General features: G+C 43.3%; 4 protein-coding genes across 4 annotated transcripts; 3 read left to right on the top strand and 1 right to left on the bottom strand.

Moving 5' to 3' along the window:
• The first annotated feature begins 396 nt into the window (after positions 1-396).
• On the top strand, positions 397-13,974 carry col6a2 (collagen, type VI, alpha 2). Its single transcript, XM_070974860.1, has 32 exons — positions 397-575; positions 2,591-2,679; positions 2,851-2,951; positions 3,093-3,236; positions 3,818-4,180; positions 4,410-4,430; positions 4,532-4,597; positions 4,772-4,870; positions 4,990-5,016; positions 5,173-5,199; positions 5,313-5,357; positions 5,535-5,588; positions 5,680-5,742; positions 5,838-5,900; positions 6,361-6,414; positions 6,501-6,536; positions 6,619-6,681; positions 6,808-6,870; positions 6,982-7,044; positions 7,138-7,200; positions 7,293-7,343; positions 7,431-7,529; positions 7,624-7,686; positions 7,925-7,960; positions 8,062-8,107; positions 8,190-8,342; positions 8,462-8,556; positions 9,255-9,436; positions 9,544-9,722; positions 9,826-9,864; positions 11,815-12,149; positions 13,188-13,974. Exons 2-32 carry the CDS (start codon positions 2,607-2,609, stop codon positions 13,452-13,454), a joined length of 3,033 nt encoding a protein of 1,010 aa, XP_070830961.1. The 5' UTR covers positions 397-575; positions 2,591-2,606; the 3' UTR covers positions 13,455-13,974.
• A 1,358-nt stretch (positions 13,975-15,332) lies between these two features.
• LOC139339221 (D-serine dehydratase) lies at positions 15,333-20,453 on the top strand. Its single transcript, XM_070974728.1, has 11 exons — positions 15,333-15,383; positions 16,690-16,845; positions 16,954-17,083; positions 17,260-17,410; positions 17,506-17,686; positions 18,789-18,907; positions 19,019-19,145; positions 19,396-19,458; positions 19,542-19,647; positions 19,746-19,977; positions 20,106-20,453. The coding sequence occupies exons 2-10, from the start codon at positions 16,700-16,702 to the stop codon at positions 19,833-19,835; spliced, it is 1,113 nt and encodes a 370-aa protein (XP_070830829.1). The 5' UTR covers positions 15,333-15,383; positions 16,690-16,699; the 3' UTR covers positions 19,836-19,977; positions 20,106-20,453.
• Positions 20,454-20,716: 263 nt separating this feature from the next.
• orc2 (origin recognition complex, subunit 2) lies at positions 20,717-24,954 on the top strand. The gene is made up of 15 exons (XM_070974240.1): positions 20,717-21,115; positions 21,252-21,407; positions 21,959-22,045; positions 22,202-22,291; positions 22,380-22,411; positions 22,525-22,582; positions 22,670-22,974; positions 23,056-23,165; positions 23,256-23,388; positions 23,530-23,626; positions 23,709-23,855; positions 23,941-24,112; positions 24,200-24,261; positions 24,360-24,478; positions 24,582-24,954. The coding sequence occupies exons 1-15, from the start codon at positions 21,046-21,048 to the stop codon at positions 24,663-24,665; spliced, it is 1,722 nt and encodes a 573-aa protein (XP_070830341.1). The 5' UTR covers positions 20,717-21,045; the 3' UTR covers positions 24,666-24,954.
• cfap410 (cilia and flagella associated protein 410) lies at positions 24,950-27,038 on the bottom strand. The gene is made up of 7 exons (XM_070974241.1): positions 26,834-27,038; positions 26,675-26,693; positions 26,459-26,505; positions 26,076-26,305; positions 25,728-25,878; positions 25,533-25,632; positions 24,950-25,416 (listed from the first exon to the last, which is right to left on the bottom strand). Exons 1-7 carry the CDS (start codon positions 26,908-26,910, stop codon positions 25,252-25,254), a joined length of 789 nt encoding a protein of 262 aa, XP_070830342.1. The 5' UTR covers positions 26,911-27,038; the 3' UTR covers positions 24,950-25,251.
• Between the last annotated feature and the right edge of the window lie 185 nt (positions 27,039-27,223).

Here is a 27,223-nt window from a genome sequence, read left to right as displayed (position 1 = left end):
TGTGTGAGATTAACAGTCAAAACCTCCTGAATGTTCTGTCTCTGGGACATGAAAGCTCTTACTGTCCCCAGGGTTCCGCCATGTGTTCCGCTGAGGACCACATCTATAAAATTGTCATATCTTCTGATACTAAACAGGCATTACAATCTGTGGAGTTTAAGGCCATTCGGAGTGAGGGAGGGGGGGTCGTTCAAAACTCCAGCTGCGCGTTGGCATCTTATTTTACTGGTGAATGGCTATAAAACTGGTACAATAAGTCACCGGTACACGCGCGCGCACACACGAGTTCCTGCGGAGCCATGGCGCCTCCAAGCGGACAGCAGCGCCCACTGCTGGGGTGCGCCGTGCGCGCTCAGGAGGAGGGCTCAGGGCTTGTCGCTGGGGCTGGACCGGGACAGGAGAGCGAACGGACGGCTCTTCTGTGGGAAGTAAACGCGCATCCAAGGCTTTATTTCCCATTTTCTTGCTCCCGTATCCCCCGTTTCTCTCTCGGCGTTCCTTTCTGCTGAGATGAGGAGATAATCAACAGAGGATCAGCCGCTCCCGAAGTTTTGAAGTTGTTGGAAAGAGTTCGGGTAAGCAGTACTTTTACGCACAACAATGCACCAATTCCTCTGCGCGTCTCTCTATCTCCCTCTTTCCCCTTGTGTGTCTCTGCCTCTGTCTCTCTGTCCCTTTGCATGTCTTAGAAATGACTCTCACAGCAAAAACGAGCGCATTTTCTCAGCAAAACCAAATTTCTGCGCGAACATATTTTTACTACGCAAAATCCACAAATTGTATTGCTCGAGAAAAAAACCCAGGTAGAGGATGGGCATTATCAATCGTGCTGTTGTAGCTATATATTGTTTTGCACGATTTTCACCTGTGCAGTGATGAAAAGCTGAGAGACTCGCACTCACTTACTCAGTCCCCCGGCCCGAGAGAGGTAGAGGAGTGGGAACATCTGCAGGAGCGACTCCTCCGCGGCTCCCAGCTGTCTGTCCGCTAGAGGGAGCGACAGCAAAGCGTGGCTGACTATGCTGGATTATGTGCACTGAAATTGTTTTTAAGAAGGCCTAAAAAGAGTTTGAAAATATAGTTTCCCTCAGTGTAACTGGATAAAAAAAAGCTGCCAGCAGGTACGAGACGACTATTTTGACTATCTTGAAAAAAAGCAGAAGTCAACTGGTAGGATGACATTTTCCTATAAAAATTTCATTTGTAAGGGAAGCTATATATATATTTCCCTTTTGTTTTTCATTGTGAAGGTGCATATTTTCACAGTGTGCTACAGTGGACAGGTGTTGGCTGGTCCTGTGATGGACACTTGCTGCATTGAGATCTGTGGCATTGATGTAGATAATGCATAAACACTAGTGTAACTGCAGGCTTTGTTGGTATGTTTGTACTAGTTTTCAGACATAGTGTTTACTGGATGTAAGAGCAGCACCCAAAGCAAGCACTCAGGGTCCCTGAAGGCCTCATATCAAATGTGTGGTAGTTGGTTGGTTTATGGTAATTTCATTGAAAGCAGATTTTTTCTTGACTGTAGCTACGATAGTAAGGGCACAGCCTGCATGGTTACCTGTCTTGTCAAAATTTACATGCTGCATATTCCTAAATGAATTTGTCTTTCATCAAATTACAAATGAGGCTCAAAATGCAAGCGCCCCCTAATGGGTTAATCCAGCCATGACAGCCAGTGAACCCAGGTTCACTACCAGGGAAAAGAAAAGCTGTGGAGAGCAGAGACTGAGGCCTTGTGAAATGTTATACTTTAAAACCGTAATGTGAGCTTTCCTCCATCCAATCAGCACCCTGTTCTCTGTTGCAAAGTACACGGCAATGTTTGCAGAATTTTTCTTTGACTTTGACTCAAGAATTGAGGTGCTCTGTTTAGATAAGATAATTAGTTCCATTTTTAGCCTTGGACTTAGAAGTGTGGTTTGGTCAACCAGTGAGTCCTTTGAAAACCTGTATAGACTGAGTGGATCCAAATGACCTTCCTTTAGTTATGGACGTAGATTGGCCACATGTTAAGCCCTGAGTCCAGGTTGCTACCTGAATAAACCATAATGAGGCAAATGTCAGCCTAAGCTGAGATCGGTCACTTCTTCTAGCATCTGTTCTTTCCATTTCCACCATAAAACACAAGAAAGAAGAAAGAACGAAAAAGCTCACCTCATGTCATGCTTTCAAACTTATTACATAACGCCGTGGCAGCCATTTTGATCCCCAAGCAACAGTCAGTAGACTGGCCTTCACACAGTGTTAAGCTATTTTGTGGGTTAATTCTGTAGCGGTGAACTAACTCTGCTTGACAACGAGCATACGGCCTGTGGAATGATTAGAAATTTTTATATTAGTAGATTACACCACAGTAAAAGGTTATAGTGCTGTTTTTTTTTCTTTTTTTAAATAAGCACATAGTTTCTTGATTAAGTCCTTAAAATGGTCACAGGCATATTTCCAGGTTCAGTCTTTTTTCTGTATTTTCTGTCTTTTTATTTTTCACAAGTTATGTTTTTGCTTGACTGATTTTGAGAGATAAAGTGAGAAATAAAGAGATTGTTGGCTCACTTGTGTGTCCTCTGTCTCAATGTGTCAGACAGGAGAGGGGGAAGATGCTGGGGACAGAGGTCATCGTGCTCTGTCTTCTCTTTGGAGCCTTGACTCACGGCCAGCCAGAGTGCAGCAGTGAGTGCCATGAAACTGAAGCCGGGCTGCTTCACAGCCACAGTAAACTGTCATGTCAATATGTTAACACAGGTTTAGTGATATAACATAGAACATTTCCTCCTGCTGATTTAAATGCGTCGTAATTTTCTATGGAGGTTTTATATGTGTTCATGTGTGTCCTCCCTCCAGGGAAGAATGAATGTCCCATAGACGTGTACTTCACCATAGACACATCTGAGACCATCGCCCTGCAGGAGCCACCCCCTGGAGCACTTGTGGAGAGCATCAAGGTTCCTCGTTCATCTTCAGTGTTATTACTTAAAAACCTCAATACAAAAGAATTCCACTTAAGAGTGTCATCATTTCCAAATGACAGTTGACCAAGTAGGCTGCACTAACCATGGTGTGCAACATGTTGTGTCTTCCTGTAGGACTTTGCAAAGCAGTTCGTGCAGCGTTTAGAAGATGCTGAATTCAGAGGTGCTGTGAGGATCAACTGGAACATCGGTGGACTGCACTTCTCCCAAGAGCAGAGGGTGTTCAGTCGCATCGGATCAAAGGCAGATTTCATCACGGTGCGTCAGCGAAATTAGAATAAAATTCAATTTTTATTCAGTAAAAGAAGAGTCTGTCATTTTGGGAGATTTTTTTTTTTCATTTTCAAAGTATGCGTATTAGATGAGAAGATCAATATCACTCATGTCTGTCTTTTGAATATAAAGCCAGCAGCCAGTTAGCTTAGCTTAGCAGAAAGACTGGAAACAGGGAGAAGGATGAGTCCAAATGTAACAAAATCTGTCTACAGGCACCTCTAAAGCTTCCTTAACATATTATATTTCATTTGTTTAGTTCATACAAAAACTAACGTGTAAAAAATGAAACAAAACCAAGTGTGTTATGTGGCAGTTATCTGGACTGGGAGTCTTCGCTGGTCACCCGGCAACTGGTCCCAGCCAAAAAGCGCATAACTTCTGTACAGCAAGGAACTGTTTTTTCTTTTTGTATGGATTAAACATTATTGAGCTTTAGAGGTAATGATCATTCAATAAAATTACCACCAACTGATGACCATACAGTGAACCTGATATCTTTGGCTGCACTGTCTTGCTTTTCCTGATTGGTAGCCTTAACAAGTCACACTTGACACTGTTTCCAGGGAGTCAGTGGAATCCGTTACCTGGGTAAGGGCACCTACATCGACTGCGCCCTCACCAACATGACCCAGGAAATGCTGCGCTCTCCCTCCTACCCCAAGGCCCTCCGATTTGCCGTGGTCATCACCGACGGCCACGTCACTGGAAACCCTTGCGGGGGCATCAAAGTGGCAGCGGAGAGGGCTCGTGATGAGGGCATCAGGATGTTTGTCGTGGCGGCATCCAAGAACGTTGAAGAGACAGGGCTGAGGGAGATCGCCAACTCTCCAGCGACAGTATACAGGCAGGAATTCATGGCCGTGGATCTGAGCCAGGGCAGAGCCATCATACACACGGACACCATTGACCGCATCATCAAGACAATGGTAACACGCACACACACAGTCGTGTATACATAACCCTAACCTTAACACCAGTCTTCATTCTAAAATCTAATGACTTACATTGTTGGGACTTGGATCTGTCCATCCTACAATGTGACTGGATGGACAGATTTATGTCCCCACAACATAAGGAATACATGGTACACACATAGAAAGATGAAACACAATCAATGCTTCTTCTATTCACACCTTGTTTCTCTTGTCTTTGCAGAAACATTTGGCCTATGTAGAGGTAAGAATGCACACAGATGTCATAATCAGAGATATTAAGAAGATTAATGTTTCAGACTGGATCAGCACTGACTGTCTGTCTTAATTTCCTGCATAACACAGTGTTACAGTGTGTCCTGCCTGGAGACACCTGGGCCTCCCGGTCCCAAGGGCCACAGAGGACAAAAAGTGAGCAACACACGCGCACACACACGCACACACACACACACACACACACACACACACACACACACACACACATGCACGCACGCACACACACAGACGCACACAGATTAACAGAATTTGCACACTAGTCACTTTTCTCCACATAGATATTTTCTCCTTTTAACTCGTTGGCTGCAGGGAGCTAAAGGAGACAACGGTGATCCAGGTCTCAAAGGACAAAGAGGACGCCCAGGAGACCCTGGTATTGAGGGTCCCATCGGTCAGCCCGGTATCAAAGTAAGAAACTATAATTGGACCTAGCCATTGCTCACTGTTCTCTACAGTGATCTATGACGTGAATTTTGTCTGAGTTGTTTTACACATTTTGTTCTTCTCCCTTTTCTCTCTCTCTGTAGGGAGAACCAGGTCTTAAAGGCGAGAAGGTGAGGCATCACTTCCCTTTTGTGTGGATCAAGTTCATCAATGCATGATTTAAAACTGCCTTAAATCAGGAAATTTCGAATACATTTCTGGGTTTGCGGATGAATAATAATAATGATCGTACATAAAATGTCTGTTTATCCTCTGTCTGCCCACAGGGAGAAATAGGCGCTCAGGGGAAAAAGGTAGGACTTTTTTTCTATTTATGATTTATTTCATAACCATATCTGTTAATAATCATTCATTTTATCAAGCAATTGATCTTTCTCATTGGATATTGTCTTGTCTTTGTTGTTAGGGTGTGGCTGGCATCCCAGGACGCAATGGGACAGATGGACAGAAGGTAGGTCCTGAATTTTAAGAGCCAAGTTTCACTGTGCAATTCAGGGAACAAAATGCCACGTAGAATGAAATCTGATTGTATTCTGAAAAGTTCAAATTGTGGCTGTCTGATTTTGAAGTAAAGCTTTTAAGATTCTTTTGTAATGCTATTTTATCTCCGTTGTCTTCATCTTCATAGGGGAAAATTGGACGGATCGGCGCTCCCGGCTGTAAAGGAGACCCAGGCGACAGAGTATGGTGTTCAGCATGATTTAAAACACTTAATACATCCATATTATTTTGTGTTGTGGCCTATTTATGGTGTGAGACTGATGCATTTGCAGGGTCCTGATGGTCACCCTGGAGACGTCGGGGAACGCGGTCCCCCTGGAACTGACGGAGAGAAGGTATATGACCTCACCTTTATGTAAAACTGAATCCATCACCCATCCAACCTGTGGTTAATTCTGCCTGATTGTCTGTGTGTGCATGCTGTCTTCAGGGTGATTCCGGTCGTCCTGGAAGACCTGGTCCTTCCGGCCCACCTGGAGAGGCTGGACCAAAGGTAAACCTGACCACAGAGACAGGGATAGGTGCTCTTCACAGGGACAGATACTATGTCTGAGGTCATGTTAAAGAACCAGTGTGTGGGAATTAGTGGCATCTACTGGTGAGGTTGCAGATTGCAACTTACTGAATACCCCACACCGCACTCCTCTCTTTCCAAGCGTGTAGGAAGACCTATGGTGGCTGCGAAACTTGTAACTTAGCCACTATAGATACGTGGCAGTCCAACATGGTGGATTCTGTGGAAGAGGATTCACTCCTTCTGTAAATACAAAGAGTTCATTCTAAGCTAACAAAAACAACAACAATGATTCTTGATTTCAGGTGATTATATACACCAATGAAATCCAGCTTATGATCATTACATTCATTTTCTGCCATTAGATCTGCCTAAATCTTCCACACTGGTCCTTTAAATGGTGGAGGTGAAAGGTTAAACTCTGATGCTTCTTCCACAGGGAGAGAGGGGGGGTTCTGGATCACCTGGCATCCCTGGACTGAAAGGAAACCCAGTAAGGCTCATCCCCACAGAGAGAAATACATTCAAACACACTCATTTCATGCGTCATGTAGCTCACCCATGTGTTGTTTTTCTTAGGGAACCCCTGGAGCTCCTGGAGCCAAAGGCGAGCTGGTAAGAATTACACATAATCTAATGTTTCCCTTCATGCATGTATTCACTTTGTGTCAGTTTTCTAACTGGTCTTGTGTTCTAGGGGAGAAGAGGAGACTATGGGCTAAAGGGTAGTCAAGGGCCAAATGGAATTAAGGGAGACAAGGTATGAGTTAACGTACACTGTGAAACATTTCTGTGTGATGAACTTTTGATCTCGGCTCAAATTTTTTCATTCATTGAGATGCATTATTCCACCACTAGGGGCCTCAGCACTGATTTTATGTTTCAGGGTGAAATGGGGCCAGAGGGTTTGAGAGGACTTCCAGGTGAATCAGGAAACAAAGGAACAAAGGTGAAAAGAGCCATGTTATCTGATCTGTGTATGTTCATAACATACAGTCTTGAACTTTTTAATGTATCCCCTTTTGTTGCACCACTTGTCAACTTTCTCTTCTCTGAATAGGGAGACAACGGTCTGCCAGGTCCCAGGGGACCACCTGGCTCACCAGGAGACTCTGGGAGAAATGTAGGTTAAAAGTCACATTTGGGCATCATATGAAAAAGTAACTCAGAGACACATTACCTCATGTAACTTACATTAACACTGTTTATGCTATAGGGTACCAGAGGTGACCCTGGTGATGCTGGACCAAGAGGAGACCCTGGACAGGTTGGCCCGAAGGTATGTATCACTGGGCATGTGTTAGTAAGTTAGCATGTGTTTTTGGGTATGCAGCCACAGTTCTTTGTCCTGACCATGTCTTCTGTCTCCAGGGAGACCCTGGAAGACCTGGCTTTAGCTATCCCGGGTCAAGAGGACCATCGGTAAAACACACATGCACTCTGTCTCCTCGCATTTGCTATCTGAAGTGACACACTCGACTGACAAAGCTTTCCTCTGCTGTTGTACAGGGTGAGAGAGGAGAGAAGGGCAATCGTGGACCACGTGGCAGCAGAGGAGACTGTGGTCAAAAGGGTGAGCCTGGAACTAAAGGAACTCCGGGAGACCCAGTGAGTAACTCCACATAGTTGGATGTATGTTGTCACTGGATCGAAAGGTCTGTATGGTGCAGTTATACAATTCTAATTTTTCTGCCTGTAACAGGGTGAGCCAGGACCACAGGGTGAACCTGGCCTTAGAGGACCAAGAGGAGAGCTTGGGCGTGATGTAAGTATACAGTACATGAACTGCACTGTCCATCAGGGAAAACCCACAGACTTTCCTTTTCCTAGTCACTGACATAGTGCAGATGAAGCAATCATCCAGTTCAATCCAGCCAGGAAAAGCCAACCTAAGTTGATTTTTTCATATGTTTACTTGTTACCAATTAGAATTATCTGCTAGCAGTCTAAAACCAGAATGAGCTGCGAGGCAGGATGTGATATTGTGCTTTCTTCCTCTACAGGGAGATCCTGGACCTGAGGGAGATCCTGGCCTCACTGTAAGTACATGTAACCACTCTGATATCACTAGCACATCAACAGGAACACACAGAGGATTTGATGGATATTATGATATGAAATGAAATGTTGCTTCCTGCAGGAATGTGATGTCATGAACTACATCAGGGAAACATGTGGCTGCTGTGGTGAGTTTAGTTACCCCTGTGCTGCCATTCATGATCTGAAAATGCTCTGTCAGATTGTCACTGTTTGTGTTTTTGTCTGCAGACTGTGAGAAACGCTGTGGAGCCCTGGACATTGTGTTTGTGATCGACAGTTCAGAGTCAGTGGGTCTGACTAACTTCACCCTGGAGAAGAACTTTGTTATCAACACCATCAACAGGCTGGGATCCCTTGCCAAAGACCCCCAGTCAGATACAGGTATACGTGCATTTGTTCAGGCACAGGTTCCCTTGCTTTTTAAATGACTTCAGAATTAGATCGCACAATGTCAAAAAACAAAAACAGCTTTGTATTAATGCAGTTGCTTGTGTTCCCAGGCACAAGAGTTGGAGTTGTTCAGTACAGTCACAGTGGAACCTTCCAGGCCATCCGACTTGATGACCCCAAGATTGATTCACTGTCTGCTTTCAAGGTCTCGCACACAGACACAAACATCTTTGCATACAGTTTTGATGTCTATTTTTAGAGTGCAGCGGAGACTGTTCTTTTGTCTCTTTCGTCCAGATGTTTCTGAATTAATCAAAGCTGTTCTGCTGTCAGATCAAGTGTGCTGCACACATAAGGCAGATGGGAATCATCACAGTTGCATATGTGTACATGTTCCCCTCACTTTATTTCTGACATTTACCAATGTTGTACATATAATCTGGGATGCAACAGATGGTAGGTCCACCTGGCACTAATCATTACTTTGCACTACATAAAAAAAACATGAAAAGACGAAAAAGTCTTGCTAACGTAGTGAAAGCTACATACTGTATGGCTTATTCCTTTGTGCCATGGAGCTCCTTTATTGTCAACAAACCATTAAAAGCACAGTGAGTGATACCGTTCTACTGGGTGACATGTTCCTTCATGATCATGAACATGGGCACTGTGGTTTATTTTGAGTCACATACATAGACTGTCCCGCTAACTTAAATACTCATTTGGTCTATCTGAAGCCTGTATTAATGAGTTTAAGTTTTATGGATACAGTATGTGTTAAAGACTGAATGCTAATTTTACCTCTGTGTGCCTACCTCTATGTCCACACTCACTACAGAGATCCCATCACATGCCACTTCATCGTATTATACGTCTCTCACATGTTGATCTCTCATTATTCAGGATGCAGTGAAGCGACTGGAGTGGATCGCTGGAGGAACATGGACTCCATCCGCTCTGAAGTATGCCTACGACAACCTGATCAGGGACAGCCGCAGATCCAAAGCCAACGTCACTGTAGTTGTCATCACTGACGGACGCTTCGACCCCAGAGATGACGACTCTCTGCTCACCTACCTGTGCAGGTGCCTGATGCTGGGGCTGCATTTTGAGATTTAGAATAAGCATTTGTGGAGAGGAAAAAAGCTTTGTCTCATTGTTTGTATTTTTGTGTACTGGTGCATATGAGCAGTGATCCCAGTGTTGATGTGAGCGCCATCGGTATTGGAGACATGTTCGACCAGATTGAGGAGAATGAGAGTCTGAAGAGCATTGCTTGCCAGAAGGATGGTAGGGTGCTGGGCATGAGGCGCTTTGCAGATTTGGTGGCTGAGGAGTTCATCGACAAGATTGAAACCGTCCTCTGTCCAGGTACGCTAATCACAGAAACACACATTATGTACAATATGTTCATGTCGTCAAGTTGTGTTTTTTGTCATTTTTCTCTGACACTCTGCCTTTATCCTTGCTTTAGATCCTATCATCGTATGCCCTGATCTCCCTTGTAAATCAGGTAAAAATTTTGAAATATTACTTATCACTTTGTTCTCTTCTAAAATTTCAGAATTTAGGCCTGGGTAACCACCATTACTAAGGCGTCAATATGCTCCAAAGGAAATGATTGTTAGTCAAACAGCATTGGATTTCAGAGAGATGTGTACATTTTTGTATCTTTCTGAAATGGACAATCCTTTTTTCAATCCTTACACACCCTCTTCCGTCGTGCGCACTAGTGTCAGCGTTTGTTTGATTCAAAACATCAGCAGCCTTTTCGCCCCGCCTTGGTCATTCAGAACAGGTATTAACACTTCGACATGTTAAGGCAACACTTGGTACCAACTAGTTTGTTTGAAGCATACTGACGCCTTCGAGCTATGTTAAGGACTAGACATGTTGTGGCTTAAACTGACGTCATATGTCTTTTTACACAGTTGTGTGATGTTCAGTAAGGTCAACACACAACCAAACTTGCAATTTAGTGCAACTCGGTGTACCTCCAGCATCTTTGCTGGCTGTGTTGCTGCGTCGTATCTGTGGGACCCCGCCCACAATGTTATTCCGCCCACTTGTTTCAGGAGGGGGCGTCACTGCGGGCCAAGCCCCTCCCCCCTGGAAGCCACTGGCCGAGGAAGGCAGCCCCTCATTGGTCCCCACCTCTTTGGAGGGTGTGGCCAGTCTGCTGAACGGCCTGAACGAGCAGCAGTATGGGGTTGGCGTTGCAACCATGGCGTACACAGCCCAGAGAGCCAAGCTCGCCCAGGGAGAGGACAGGCAGCAGTGGACCCAGCTGTTCATCGATTCCTTCAAATATGTCTATGGAGACATTATGGGAGACCCAGAGAAAGCCTTAGGACTCTGCTAATATGCTAATATGCTAACCATGCTACCTCGCCATTGTGGACGCCAATAACTAATAAGCTTATTGCTGGACCTAGAATAGAGTTTATTAAACCTGTGGGCATTTTTTTTTTTTACTTTACGGGTGCAATATACACCTGGGCTGATGCAAAAGAAGCATGATACAAAGCTGGTCCTGTGTGAATGTTTCAGAGCAGCCTTATGTACAGTTGCTGTATATGACTCAATTCAAAATGTAGATTCATGATGCTCCCTCTCCTCATTGGATATTTCAGACTTAACGTACATGGAGCTGTTTCTGTTAGACATATGATTGGTGTCATTTCTTCCACCTTAGAGGAGGAACGTTTTCCGTTCACTTGGAAAGCAGATGTCATCCATTTGTTGGAGGCAGATTGGTCTGTAGAGCCATTCATGTTGCTCCCGTGTAGTGTACAGTGGCTCTTTGATGAGTCCTCATTTCCACTGTGAATCACATGCTCGCAGAATCACTCTGATGACATTTCTTTTGCTGTTTTGCACATATCCATGGTTACAGCCTTTAATGTGCTCTGGGAACTAGTTGGTGAAAAGGCCGTGACATGAGGAAAATATCTGGTTTTACACATGCCACAGTATACTGTATATGAGTCAGAAGTTGACAGATGTGGATGTTTGGTTTATGGACTTGGCGCTGACAGTGAAGGAACTATTGTATGTTATGTCCTTGATTGGTGCATGTTTTTTTTTGCATGTGGCTTGGCTTGTAAAGTAGGATGACTACAGGAAAATGACTGGAAAGCGGCTTTTAACCAGATGTCATGGTATCATATTAGCTCTGTGACTGCAACATGTTGATGTGAACTATGTTGTTGCGTATGTATTCATGTGTTTATAATGTTGTCTCAAGATAATAAAATTGTAGCGCTAACTAAAGAAGTCCTTTCTTGTGAGGTCACGTCTGACCTGAGAATTTTTAGGTGACAGCTGGACGGCAACTAGCATGTATGGAAGCCCACCATGTCGCAGTATATCTTTGCTGGCTTTGGCCTCTGATCATCTGTGTTCTAGCTGTAGCTCTCTGGACACCTCATTTGATTGCAAACTTTATGTGTGTCTGTTCCAGAGCCTGCTGTGGCTAGCTGTGTTCAGCGGCCAGTGGATGTGGTGTTCCTGCTGGATGGTTCTGAGAGGATGGGCCTGGAGAACCACCGCAGGGCCAAAGAGTTTATTGAGAACGTGGCTCGCCGCCTCAACCTGGCCAGTGGAAAGACGGACGAGAGGAATGCCCGCCTGGCTCTGCTGCAGTACGGCAGCTCTACAGAACACAGGGTGGAGTTCCCTCTGACACACGACCTCACAGTCATCTCTGATTCACTGGCAAGAGTGACCTACATGGACTCCTCTTCTGCTCTGGGCAGCGCTATCATCCATGCTGTCAACAATGTGGTGAATCCACAGGTATAAACAACCACTTGAATTTGTAGGCAGGTAACCTGGAAAGGAATAGCTCAACATTTTTGGAAAATTGAATACCTCTCTTATGTCTATATGAAGCTATATTAGCTCATCTTTGCATAAAGACTGGAAACAGGAAGACAAAGCTAGCCTGGCTCTCAAGTTTACTATTTAACATGTAGCATTTTTTTGTTTAATGTGTACAATAACTGAAGCATGAAATTGATAGGCTGTGGTTTTACAGTTGGGGCGTATGTCGGAGGATTGTTTATTGGCCAGATATAGTGACTTCCTGGAGTCTCTGCTGCTTGCCAGGCAACCTCAAGGTGACGACAAGACTCCAAGAACTCACTGTGAGCAGCCAAGAATGAATTCATCATATAACCCCTTGAAAATTGCAACTTTTCACACTATATTTCCTAAATATTAATGTTGTGCGTGTTAGTTAGAAGAGGTTTTACCTTTTCTCAGAGTCAGCCTACTTGTTTTTCCCTGTTTGCAGTCCTTAAGAGCCAAGCTAAGTTTAAGTTAATCGCCCGCTAGCTGTACCCTCATATGTATGATAGTCATACCGCACAGGTATGATAGTGGTATCTACCTTCTTATTTCATTCTCATCAAGATATCAAATAAGCATGTATCCCAGAACATCAAACTTTTCCCTTAAGCACAGGCCTGGAGCCAGGAGGTGATTAGCTTGGTTAAGCATAACGATTGGAAACTCAAAAATATTCTTAATAACACTTCAAAATTAACACATTGTATCTCATTTGTTTCATCTGTGCACAAACAGAAATAACAGCAATCATGTTTCATTTTGAAGTATTGCATTAGAAAAAGACTTCCTCAATTTGGCAAAAAAGTCTTTATGTTCTGACAAAACTACATCAGCTAGCTGTTAGCTATTAAGTTAATTACCGCCTGGTTCGAGCTCCATATCAACACACAGATGGTGGAGAATGGTATCGATCCTCTCACCTAACTCTTGTCAAGAAAGCAAAAAAGTGTACTCCCTTAACCCTGGATGTTGTGTTTCCAGCAGGGAGAACGCTTGGCTCGTCGTAACGCTGAGCTGGCCTTCGTGTTCATCACCGATGGCATCACAGCCAGCGAGCAGCTGGACGAGGGCGTGACCGCCATGAGGCGAGCAGAAGGTGTTCCCACGGTGATCGCCATAGGAACAGACACAGATGAAGAGGTGCTGCGGAAGGTGTCGCTAGGGGACATGTCGGCCATCTTTAGAGGAGATGATTACACCATGCTGAACAAGCCCGCATTCTTTGAGCGCTTTGTCCGCTGGATATGCTAGTGAGAAACTGTAATGCTCTACACCATAGAATTAGAATCCACAGAATGAAAGGAGGGCCAGCCCCCTTCAGCGTACACATAAACACACACAGACGCATCAGCTAGCCTCTGTGATCTTTAGCATTACTGGATATGAGGCACTGAGACCGCCATGTATCCAGTTGTCAGGGGCAAAGATTCATTTACCACAGCCAAAACAATCCACATAGGACCAGTTGGCAAATGCGCACGCACACACACACACACACACACACACACACACACACACACACACACACACACACACACACACACACACACACACACCACAACACCTTATGCAAAATAATTTGTAACTTGATTGTTCTATTCATTCTAAATCTATGGTCAGTCAGCACTTCCAACCAAAGACACTCGGATGTATCCCAGAGGAGAGGTGTGTGATTACTGAATGTGTACGAAACAAATTGTAGGCTTTATTTTGTTTGTATTGTGTACTGTTTTGATTTATTTTGAGTTCTTGCTCGCTCCCCCCCCCCCCCCCCCCCCCCGCCTCTTTCAGTCTGTCTTTACACAGTCAGTATTTACATTAAAGGTGCTAAGTTAGAAATAAAGCCATCTGAGTGGTTCTAAAAACTTTATTACATCATGTTATGCTGTAACTACTGGAGTTTGTTCAGGGGATAAATACATGCAGACATATCTTCTCCAGGGAGAAAAATATCGCACATAAATGGCCAAACACTCCACACAGGAGTCACACACACATATGCAAACAGACACATGCTGTAGTTAATTACACATGCATTGACAAAGAAGTATAAATGAAAGAAATCTGTTTACATGAAGTCCAAATAAAGTCTAATGTGGAGACCCCAATACTGGCTTTTGTGTTTGCAAGATATATAAATGTGTTGGTATGTTTTTGATCCATGTGCTATTTGTCATTAAATCACTGTGGCTCTAACCAAGGATCTTAGTTAAGACCTTATATTCTATATAGTATTACATCTGGAATTTAATATTTATCACCTCCCTATGTGGTAAAAGGAATTTGTTCTTAGATTATTTAGATCCATAGAAGAAGTTGTCCCTTTGCTGCATGTCATCAGGGTATTTGTGCATTCGGCTCCCTCTGCTGTACAGAGAAATACAAACCAGCAAGCGTTTGCAGGTTAATCTATTTTAATCTATCTAATATATCTTTTACATAATTTTGAGAGTCTACACTAGATTTTGGAAGCAAATATTATACTTTTTACTTCACTTTATTTATGTGACAGCTTTAATTATTCATTAATTTACAGAAAACCGTCAGATTCAGATTATGAATGCAAACAATAATAAATTATTGAACATCATCTCATAAAATATGATGTGTTAGTATAGATTAAAGATACCCAGCAGCATATAAAGGAGTTGAAATTACCCCCACCTTTACCAGATGTAACATTAAAATGATGTTGACATTAATTCGTCACTAATTATACTCCAATAGTGTACAGGTATTGTGAAATGGGCCATACTGCATAATGATTGCTTCAGCTTTTGGTACTTTAACATAACTTTAATGCTAATATTAATATTAATATTGAGATTCGTTTGAACGCATGACTAATAGTATTTTCATGTTGTGATGTAGAAATATCTGAACCTCATAAAATTCATGGAAACATAGCAGCCAAAGCATTTACAAAAGGCAGACATACATACTTTTATTTCATTTGTGCACATTTTTTATTGACACAGTATCTACATTATCAGTCTGTGTGCGGCTGTGGCCAGGTATCCACATTTCCATGAAGTGCTGATGCTTTGATCAGAGAAAGATGTGAACACTTGTTCCAGCGCTGCTTTCATGAATGAAGACCGCATCAGGTGACACTGTGGTCACGTGATCATAATAGCCCACATGCTCGGTGAGAGATCATCGTCGGAATTCTGTCAAACGGTAAGTCATCTCTAAAGATAAATGCCAGCTGCACACCCAGTCTATCGTGATATTCGTTGAGATATGATGCTGGTTTAATAAAGACTATTGTCAGGAGGGGCGAATCGTCTTCTTCGTGGCCTCTGACTGAAGGGACGCTGCTGTATTGTGAAACAGAATTAATAAATTAGAACAAAATTCTATTTGTGAGCCACTTTGTATTCCTGGTAAAGTACCCCGTGGCCTGTGTGTTTGGTTACCGAATTGCTTTCTTTATATCGTTAAGGCCAAAAAGAATTGAGTGGAAAGTAAACAAACATTGATGTTTAGGCCTGTTTTTGTCAGTGCAAAGGTTACTGCGTTGCATAATCTTTGGCTTCACCAGCTGTGGAACAATTATTCACACACTCCACTGAAGTACAAGTGCTCTGTAAAAGTAAATTGAGTAAAAATATGTCAGTATAAGCAGAAAAATGTACTTTAAGTATTCAAAGTAAGAAGAGTCAAATGGCTGTTTAATTGTGTATAGTAGGCAATTTTTAATGTAATTTCTCTGCATTGAATGTTTTTACTTTAAATACTTTCAGTACATTTTCATGATGTAAAAGCAGGGTTTTAGTTGGATGAGTTGGAGCTCCTCTTGAACTATTTTGCACAGGACTGCAACTAATGATTATTTTCATGATGAATTTATCTGCTGATTATTTTCTACATTAATTGGCTGATTGTCTCAAAATTAGTAGAAATAAGTTTTTAAGTAATTGGGGGGGATCCTCACATTTGAGAAGCTGGAACTGGAAATGTTTGTATAAAATGACTTAATTATTAAAATAGTTGCCATGTCATTTTTTTGTCAATTGATTAATCTACTAATCCCTTCAGCTATACTCATATATGCTGTTTGGTAGTTTGGTAGGTGCAAAGCATCATATTTTATTTGCACTTAATATGTTTCATTTGTGAAGTCACGAGTAACTAAAGTTGTCATATAAATGTAGTGAAGAAAAAAGCACAGTGTTTCCCTCTGAACTGTGGTGGAGGGGAAGTATAATGTAGCAGAAAATAGAAATACAAGTACCTCAAAATTTTACTTCAGTACAGTATTCACAGGCCTGAGCTTGAGGAAGACACACACCATGTCATGTGGAGGGAGTTTTTTGTGTTTGTATGTTTATTATCACAAGAATAGTGTCACTGTTGGACCAGAAAGCGAGTTGAAGCCAGTCATGCACAAGAATATAATTGCATGAGAAGAATCTGATGCGTGTGTGTGTGTGTGTCTGTGTGTGTGTGTGTGTGTGTGTGTGTGTGTGTGTGTGTGTGCCAGTGCTATCATTATGGAGGGAGCGACTCTCTCCACACTGTGCACCCCTGCTCTGGTGGTGGATGTGAACAAAGTGAAGAGAAATGCCCAGAGGATGATTGAGCGCTGTCAGAAGCTGGGGGTCCAGCTGCGGCCTCACATGAAGACCCACAAAACCCTGTATGAATACAAGCACACACACACACACACACACTCACACAATACATTCATCTGGGCCGGTCATATCAGGGATGCTGATAAGGTCTGTGTCTTCCTGTTCATGTGTAGTGAGTGTGCTGACATAATGACGGGTGGATCACGGAGATGCATCGTGGTTTCCACTCTGGCAGAGGCCTGTTTCTATGCCGACCATGGATTTGATGACATCCTCTATGCATACTCTCTTCCTTTTGATAAGGTTCTTTCAACTCACACTATAAAGACTTGTATTTAAAAACAAAAGATTTAATAAAGACAACTGTATGAAATAACATTTTACTTAATAACTTTGCACAATTTTAAATGGGTGTGTGTGTGTGTGTGTGTGTGTGTGTGTGTGTGTGTGTGTGTGTGTGTGTGTGTGTGTGTTCACAGGTGGAGCGCTGTGCAGCCCTGTCAGAGAGGCTGGATCTCTTCCAGGTGTTACTGGATCATCCTCAGGCTCTGGAGCAGCTCAGACAGAGACCACTGAGAGACGGTCGGCTGTGGCACGTGTGGCTGAAGCTCGACTGTGGCAACGGGAGAGGTAAACCCTCCGGGAGACCAGGACGCAGCTCATCGTCAGTGTCTGAGTTATGGAAGTCAAGCACTTGCTGATTCTCTGTTTGCTCTTTGCCATAGCTGGTGTCCTGCATTCAGAGCCTGAGGCGCTCAGATTGGCTCAGGCCATCACTGAGACGGAGGGTGTGGAGCTGACAGGAGTGTATGCTCACTGTGGGAACACCTACAACTGCAGAGGAGTGGAACAAATACAGGCTGTCGCGCAGGAAACCACTGACTTCACTCTGCAGTTCATGGAAAAGTATGACATAAGAACTAAAAAGTAGAGGCCCTTCACACCACATGTAACCCACCACAGAAAATGCTTAAAATACATGCGGCATTTTCTCTGCTGTGTACTTTTGTACATCTGTCATCAGATATCACATTCTTGTGAATGTGATATCTCAGGAATGCCTTGAAGGTGTTTCTTCAAATTTGTCATAAATGTCCACTTGGACGTAAGGATGCACTGATTAGAATTTTGTGGTCAAAGCTCACTGTGACCAGCAACATGTTTGACCATAACGCAAGAATTCATACACTAATTCTGATGAAATATCACCCAAATGTCTCAGGATAAAATGATGAAGTGATAACATTTTATATCCACAAGGTCAAAGGTCATCTTTACTATCATAATGTTCAGCAAAAAAAACACTTTTCTGTCCATCATTCATCACCATACCTCAGGAACAGAAGAGCAGATTGTGACCATATTTCACATTTGGTCAGACACTAATCTTGGGCGTCCACCTTAAAACTGTGCTGATTGTATTGATCTTCTGTGCTGCCGGGTTGAAGGGTTGAAGATGTGTGTGAAGCATCCATGTTTTACAATATGCAGCTTCTTCTTCTGTGGCACCATCCATGTCTGAAATACTGTAGTCCACCACAAGCTCATTGGTTTTGTTGATATTGAGCTTCAGTTGATTGTTGTTGCACCATGTGATGAAGCTCTCTATCAGTCCTCTAAACTTCTCTGGAAAAATAGTCTTGAAGTGAAAACAGCATGTTTCTCACCAGAATCCTACATGTCAATACAGGGAGAACTTCCATTTCGGCAAAAAATATAGTTCCCTCAAAGTCTTCACTACATAAACATGGACATAAACTACAACTTGACTGGTTTACGGAGGCAAACACTTGCATGGCTGTTTGCTAACACGTTCCACATATTAACTTTTTAAGGCAATATGTTGCTAATGTGATATCCTGAAAGTCAGATAATGCAGATTTAAGTCGGATGACTAATTGGTGGTTATGATATACTAACAGGCTTCAGCCCACAAGAAAATAAGCTATTAGATTTATTTCTTATGAAATGCTGTCTCTGTAAACTTCTCTGGTTTGTTTCCGGGCAGACTGAAGGCTGTCGGCATCACCTGTAAATCCAGCATTGGCTCCACCCCTTCCTGTAGTCACCCAGTCAAAGACATGGCGCAGCTCAGCGAGGTGCATCCGGGAAACTTCGCCTTCTATGGTGTGTATGGATGTAGATGGAGTCCATTAGTGGACCAGTCTATTTGTTCTGTTTTCTAATTTAAATCACATTCACAAATTCAGCATTGATGATAATGTTGCTGTATTTTAGACGCGCAGCAGTCTGTGATTGGCTCGTGCAGTCTGGAGGACGTTGCTGTGAGGGTTTTGACCAGAGTCATCGGACACTGTCCTCACAGGAACCAGCTCCTGATTGACTGTGGGTGGGCTGGGCTCAGGTACCTTCATCAGCATTTTGTACCCTGTTTTGTATTTGCAGAATGGACTTAATCCACTTACCATTTTAAAATGATATGATGTTTAATGATGGCAATCCTTAGCATGCTTGCATTATCTTAATGGAAGGAGTTTGGGAGCAAAATCCTTGAAGTATTATTTAATTCTATTTCCTCTCAATTGACTGATGACACTCGCTGTGGCAGCGATCTGTTGTTTTCACATTTCCTATAAACCCGTTTTTGCTCTCAGTCTAGACGGAGCTGGAAAACTTCCCACTGGATATGCTGTGATTGAGGGACACCCGAACCTCAAGTAATGATCGTCTAGTCTTGTCTCTAGTGTCAGTAGCAAACTTAAGTGTGACTCAGATTCTGATGAGACATATGTCCCTCCAGGTTGTTGTCTATGACCCAGGAGCACGGTAGGGTGGAGCCCATCTCAGGACCACTGGACTACAGCAAATACCCCCTGGGCTCTCTGCTCACACTGATCCCCTACCATGTCAGTACTGTTCAGTGTCTGATAAGGCTTAATACTGTTAATGCTTAATACTGTGGCACTCTCCTCTTGTTTGACCCTTTCTCTGTTGATTTTCACAGTCGTGTGCAACTGCGGTGATGCATCCTGTGTACCATGTGCACTCTGAGGGCCGTCTGCTGGGCAAGTGGACACCAACACGCGGGTGGTGAACAGCTGTCCAACTACGTGCTCAAGACTTGTTAGCAGACTTAAATCAGCACTAGAAGTGGCACTGGATCAGCACTGGAACAACTCAGGTCACCTGTGGTTGATTTCATAAGTCTTAAGATTTCATATATAAATAGTCAAGGGGTACTAAATAACAATAGTAGGCTACTTTTTGTAGACTTTTTCCTGAGTGGCATGTCCAGACTTTTTTGACTGGGATGGCCTAACATATATGCATCCCCTGACATATGCAGGGGATGCATATATGTTAGGCCAAATGAGTATGATGGTACAGTTTGCCAATTATCTATATGTGCCAGCTTGATGGTTAAACATGAATGATGATGCAGAGTTGTATGTGGTTTATGCATTTTACTATGAAGAGCATGGATTATGACCAGTCCATATGACACTGAAAACAAGTATGGCCCGACATATCTTTGTTATTGAGAAGGATGCTTTGCTCAGTGTGTCTTGCAGCTTTTAAGCTGGCTCCTGGTCAATAAATGATCCCTCATGATACATTTTCATGAACTAAGTGTGCAGTCTCTACCACAGGTTCTCTTGAACACTGGTGGTGGTCTCCTTTTTCTGACCAAATAAAATGGCTGTTATTCTCAATTCCTTCATTTGTCTTTATCAATAATACATTTTCGGGTTTGTCTTGCACATTTCCAAAAATAGGTGTCATAATATTGTAATTTTAACAAACTATAATGCTAATGTTGAAAGTATTAACTACTGTCTATTATTGTTAGAACTGAAATCACTGAAGTCTTTGCAGCGTGAGTGCGAACCACTGTGCGACGTGCATCACGGGAAATGTGGTTTTAACGAAGCTAACATTCTGATTGGCCACCATGTGACCTTTCACATGTCACGTGGTTTAAAACTTCAGCAGGATGGCGCGGGAAGTTGTCACACCACACAGCCTGTTTTTAGGTTCATGAAAGTTTTATTTACGTTTTCCTCAGACCAATTCCGACTCTCTCCGGTGGATGAGCGTCCTTCACAGACGTTTGGCTGCTGTTGCACTTTTCTTTTCAGACGTTTCCGCGACGCCACGCTGTCAGCTCATCTTACTCAGTCTATTGAGTAAACGAAACGTCTTTCTATCGCATGTTAACAGTGAAGAATCTTAGTAGTAGTAGTAGTAGTAGTAGTTAGCTTTTAGCTAACAAGCTTACTTACTGTCACGCGCTCCCTTTAACCATGAGTGTGTTGGAAGTGAAGTTCATTGGTGATGGCGATGCTCTGGAGCACATCGTGGACAAACAAGAGGGTATGGACATCAGTCCCCTTACTTTTCCCTAGATAGTTGTGTTAATGAGCATGTGGTCAGCTGAACTGTCTCACTAACTGCCTGCCTGCCTGCCTGCCTGTCTGTCTGTCTGTCTGTCTGTCTGTCTGTCTATAAGGTGTGCAGAGCATCAGTGGGTCCGTGCAGAAGATGGTGACGTTTAAGAGTCCAGCTGGACGACGAGCCAAGCAGGATGCAGAATGTGATGGAGATGAAAATGGAGTCCTTGATGAGCAGAACTATGTCCAAGCACTTGGGACAGACAACATAGAGGGTGAGTGAGGCGGGCAGTAGTTCTTGCACATAGCCAGTTTTTGTTCTGCTGTCATTGTGTTTTACTGAACTTTTATTCAGTCTTTCTGCAAAATGATGCCAAGCAATACCCAGCTGCCCTTTGGTGTATACTCAGTGGCCAGTTAATTAGGTACACCCAGTCAACATGAATACAGTCTAATACAACAGCTGTCCTGTCTTCATTAAGGTTATGTTTGTTTTTTGCTTTGTTGTGTTTTTGTATCTATTTCCAAGAGCTGTTGATTAACTTTATGATCATTTTGCAGTTTGTGTTGTTGTTTCGCTGAGAGATGCTTGTCAGGACACTTAGCTCACCCAATTCATATCAATGACACCAGACTGACTTTAGATACAGTATATTAACATATTTTCATGATTGGTCAGTGCTGGTATCAAAACACTACATCCAATTCCTCCTGGTACACCCTGCTTCAGCACAAGGCCATTGTGTTGCACTGCTAATCATTTCTAAAGTGATTTAGTCATTCATCATGCTCTCAGGTCTACAGGTAAATATTCTTGGTTTTACAGAAGATGAAGAGGGTATGGCCAGAGTGGCTGGAGCCTCCATTTTCACCTTTCAGAAAGTCAAGCGTGGACACAGCATGGCTCAGACTGGTGAGGGCCTCTGTTCTCTCCTTTCTGACACACACACACACACACACACACACACACACACACACACACACACACACACACAGCTGCATTTACCAGATGATTATTAGCTTGGCTTTCAGAATATTACAGACTTTGTTATGGTATTTTTATAAATAGCAAGTGAGTTGGCTCGGACTCCCGGGAGAAGCGTGACCTTCAGCATGACCCCCAATGTTGAACCCTCCACTCCCACCCGAACAGGCCGCAGTGAGTTCATCACATCATGTTTTGTGTTGTACGCAGGATGTTTTAGTGTCCGTTTACATGCAAATATCCTTCATTTCTGTCTGTCTAGACCACAAAGAAGAATGCAGGACACCACAGAGGGTAAGACTAGAAGAAAATTCTGTGCCATTTGTCTATAAGCTGTGGTTGGCTGGCTTTGCTGCAGTGTCAGAGATGTTGTCTTCTCAGTGTAACCTCTGCTTTTTGTATGACAGAGGAAGAAGGTTCAATTTGTCTCCACAACACCCCACAGGCTCAGGAAGAGAATGACGAGTGAGTTTAACATGTGACCATGGAAGTATTTTCTCTTATTCTTACAGCAGACTTAAACAATGATCTAACGCTGTTTGATACCTTCAGCTCCGAGCATCCGGTCAGATAGTGACAGTGAGCTGTCACCCTCTGACTCTGAGGAGGAGGAGGAGGATGAAGCTATAGAGGAGGAGGAGCGGAAAGTAAAGAAAGAAGACAAGGAGAACTTGAAGACTCCAAGGAAAGGTTTATCTGCAGCTCTCTACAAGACGCCCGCAAAGAAGAGCAAGAACACTTCTGAAGCCGCCAGTCAGCCCAGTATGGTGGAGGAGTATTTTGAGGCTCACGGCAGCTCAAAGGTCTTGACGTCAGACCGCACCCTGGAGCGATTACACACCCCGAAACTCGACAGGGTCAGTATAGAACAGCCAGTGTTGTAAATGGATTGAATGTGCTGTGTTCCCATGTTATTTAAGATCCTTCCGTGTTTGCAGGAGACGTTGGTCAAACTTTTGGAAGGAAAGCCGTCCTGCTACTCGGAAGAGATCCAGCAGCTCCACAGCAAACACCGAAAGCACTTTAGCAAATGGATGTTACAGTTACGGTGAGTGTGATTTGCACTTTTCCTTATTCCATGCTTTTTTTGCCACGTTTTAAATTTTTTACCGAACAAAAAGTCTCTGTGTTTGTGTAGGTTGGGATTCAGTGTGCTGGTCTACGGCTTGGGCAGCAAGAAAGCTCTGCTGGAGGATTTCCGTGTGTCTCACTTGGCTCAAGAAATCCACCTTGTGGTCAATGGATTTTTCCCTTCCATCACTCTTAAATCAGTCAGTATACACACAAAAAATCTCTAACCAATACATCAAAAATTAAACAGAATGAGCGCAGGAGTGGGCGGTGATATTCTGTCAGTGTGTTTTTCTTTGCTTTCTTTTTTCGAGCCTTATCATGCTGTGCTTTCATTGCAGATCTTAAATACTCTGACATGTGAGGTTCTAGAGCACCAGGGAAGTTTCCGCACACCCTCAGACCAGATCCAGTACATCACACAGACCCTTAAAGACAGTGAGTGTGTGTTTGTCAGTAGTCTCTGTCTTCAGCTTGTGTTTGAATTCCTGTGTTTTACAATTGAAGCATGTCCTTGCAGGCCCAGACCTCCATGTGTACCTGCTGATCCATAATATCGATGGACTGATGCTGCGAGGAGAGAAGACCCAGAGTGCACTGGGGCAGCTAGCATCCCTGCACAACCTGCACTTGGTGGCTTCTTTAGACCACATAAACGCTCCACTGGGTGGGTGTTTGTGAGTGTGTGTACTACCATGTTAATTATATTGAAATGTGTCCTCATAGCTAAATCTTCATTGCGTGTTCCCCAGTGTGGGACCAGTTCCAGCAGAGTCAGTTTAACTGGCTGTGGTGGGAGTGTGTGACGTTCCAACATTATGCCGAGGAGACATCGTATGAAAACTCTCTCCTGGTGCAGCAGACTGGTGCTCTCGCTCTGTCCTCCCTTACACATGTGCTACGCAGCTTGACACCCAATGCAAGGTACACACACACACCTTATTGCCAGAGCTGTTAATTGGCTGATGAATTGTTGAGTTCTTCATGGCTCTGGGTCTTTTCTTTCTGCAGGGGAATTTTCAAACTGCTGGTGACATTTCAGCTGGAAAACAAAGATAATCCTTCATACACAGGTACGCACATGCTCAAAACTTCAAAATGCAGTACAGATTTTTCCCCATGAATCCCATTTTGCATTATGATTGCAGTGTTTTCTTATCACTGTGCACAGGACTGTCATTCCAAGATTTTTACCAGCGCTGTCGAGAGGCGTTCTTGGTGAACTCTGACCTCACACTGAGGACTCAGCTGACTGAGTTCAGAGACCACAAACTGATCCGGACACGCAAGGTGGAGTCCTGTTTGGCTTTAGAATGCCCAGCTCTCATTCAGGGCCATCACCCTGTGCGGCCTCCAGTGTCACTCACTTACATTTATTCCCATGATTCTCCAGGGTGCAGATGGAGTGGAGTACTTGATGGTTGCTGTGGACGCGAGCACACTGATGGATTTTCTGGAGAACGAGGAGGCTGACTGAGAAGAGAAGGCTTTGGACTTACATCACTTGCACTTCGCTGACTGACTTAACCAGCAAACAGATGTTTTGCTTAAGGTTTTGGCCAAGTTAGATCTGATCAGCACAAGGCATGAGCCCAGCTTACAGGCTCTGCACGGTTGAAATGAATGGTTCAAATCTAATTATTGGTGAAATGTTCTGACTTGTCATAAATGCCCCATTGTAGCACCGTGACATTCACATCTTGTGTTTTGATACATACATTTTCAGTGACCATCTGCAATTAAAATCAACACTTGGGAGTTAACGTATTGCAATTTCATCTCTTTACTTACAGAAATAGATTTAGATTTAGCAAAACATACATTCTTTTGTTCTTACAAGGCAGGTAGGCATGCTGCTTTATCTATATTAAAAAAAAAAAAATAAAGCCAAGGAAATGATTCAGCAATGCTCCACATGTGAAAACTGTGTGACAAAAGGGAGGCAGGTCAGTGAGATTACATCATGCATGTTGCAACTAGAAGGTGACAAGTAAAAATGGGGGTTAAACATCCAAAGCAGAGGGAGGGAGAGGTTTGGCCCTGAGTGCATGCTATGAAATGTCTCAGTGCTGGACGTCAGCAGTTTTCTGTGTCTGCACTGATTCGTTCAGCATTTCTGACTCCAGGGTGTAGGTCCGGAGTCTGTTCTGAGTCGCTGTGTGTACAACTCGCAGCTCCTCTTCATCCAAATCCCTCAGCAGCAGCAGAACTGCATCCAGAGTGTGTGTCTGAAAATACAATTTAAGTGATCAATTATTGAGATTCTAATGAATATGAAAAGGTTCACGGAATATTCCAGCATTTTTTAGATTTATGGGAGCATTGTTCAGAAATGAGAGGGTACCTTTTTCAGTGATGGTTTGTTTTCTCTGGTTGAGGGAGAAGAAAGAGATGGGAACTTGTCTCTGGAGAGGGGCTTCATACCTAACTCTTCCCTGATTTTACTAAAAACAAAAATGAGAGAAATGTGGTGTTTCTAATATTCTAATTAGTTTTACAGATTGTTTTCTGCCAGTGCATGTCAATCCACAAGGCTTACTTGGTCTCCTCCATGCTGTAGTTAAGTGGGTCATTCTCTGTCTCTGCATCTGGAAGTCCATTGGTGGAAAGCTGGTTTTGGTGACTACCTGGGGGCGTGGTGAGCTCTTCACCCTCCATGAGAGCAAATGCAAGCTCATCCTCTGTCACTACTGCAAACACACACCATACACATACACTTCATTAGAATCATCACAGAAATGTTTCAGTTACTCTCATCCTCTTCTTTCAGTTCACACCAACGCTTTGCACAGTTCTGCTTCAGCTCAATGCCATCGTTTGAATGCTTTTGTTCCATTTGTGGGTGGAAGTTGCTTCAAGCACAGTCACAGCAACATTGCACGCCCACCTTGGTTGTCGAGCCTCTGCAGGCGAGGCAGGCAGCGCAGCACAGTGAGGCGATACTGGCTGGAGTCAGTTCCACAACAGGGGTTCTCAGCCAGCCACAGCACTCTGAGACGCGTCAATGGCCGCAGATGAGAGAGCTCAGAGAGTGAGGCAATCATGTTCCTCCTCAGGTAGAGCTCACACAGAGACAGACAACCAGCCAGGGGAGACAGAGACGAGATGCTGTTGACACTATGGAGAGAGAAAAAGAAAAACAGCCCAGCCAGGATTCGTCAAACATCCTAAAAGATTCAGTGCAAATGCAGCAGTATCATGTCAGGGTGAACAGTCACGTGTCTCTGTGTGTGGATGTGTCAGAGACAACAAAAAGTTAAACAGACCAACCTTAGAGTCAGCACCTCAATGTTGGCCATTTGAGAGAAGATAGAAATCTGAAAAGACGTGGTATCGGGATACGTTATATTATTGCATGCATACATGTATACAACTTCAATTAAAACAATAAAAAACGAGAGTAACAACGTCAATTCGAGCATTAATGGTGAATAAAATGTTGAGACAAATGTGATGTACTTTAGATGTTTGAACAACGTCACTTACATCAGTCAGGTTGCATCCCCTGCAAAAACAAATGTAACGTAACGTTACCAGAAGTACGACACATACAAAACAAGTTGCGTCTGTCAGCCTCGAGCATCAGCATGAAAACCAAAAGCCAACGGAATTAATTGATGCTAAATTTTTAATACTTAAGCTTACCAGCAGTTCAATTTCTTCACGCTTTCCAAGTCGGAGGCCTTAGCCTTCGCGAGAACCAGTTTCCGTGTTAGCTTCATAGCATATCAACTACTTAAGCTGCCAAGAAAGAATATTTTTAATGCACTATAAATTCACAAACAACAGCGTCCGCATACTGACAGGCTAATTGGACAAACATTTCAACTCAACATAAAGGATATTTGGCGTCCAACATCTGAACACGCATGCGCGTAACCACTAGGCGTCCTTAGTTACAGTCATTTCCTGTGTCATTACTGCATATGTTAAGGGGTTTTTTTTAATCAAAATGCAACAGCAGCAGCAGTACTAGGCAAAGGTAATTACTATTTTATACGATTTATAAGAGTATTTTTAAATTTTATGGCGTTG

This window comes from Chaetodon trifascialis, chromosome 11, assembly GCF_039877785.1.
Source record: "Chaetodon trifascialis isolate fChaTrf1 chromosome 11, fChaTrf1.hap1, whole genome shotgun sequence".
NCBI classification, from domain to species: Eukaryota; Metazoa; Chordata; class Actinopteri; order Chaetodontiformes; family Chaetodontidae; genus Chaetodon; species Chaetodon trifascialis.
The sequence above is the reverse complement of the archived record's forward strand: the minus strand, read 5'-3'. Positions and strand labels throughout refer to the sequence as shown.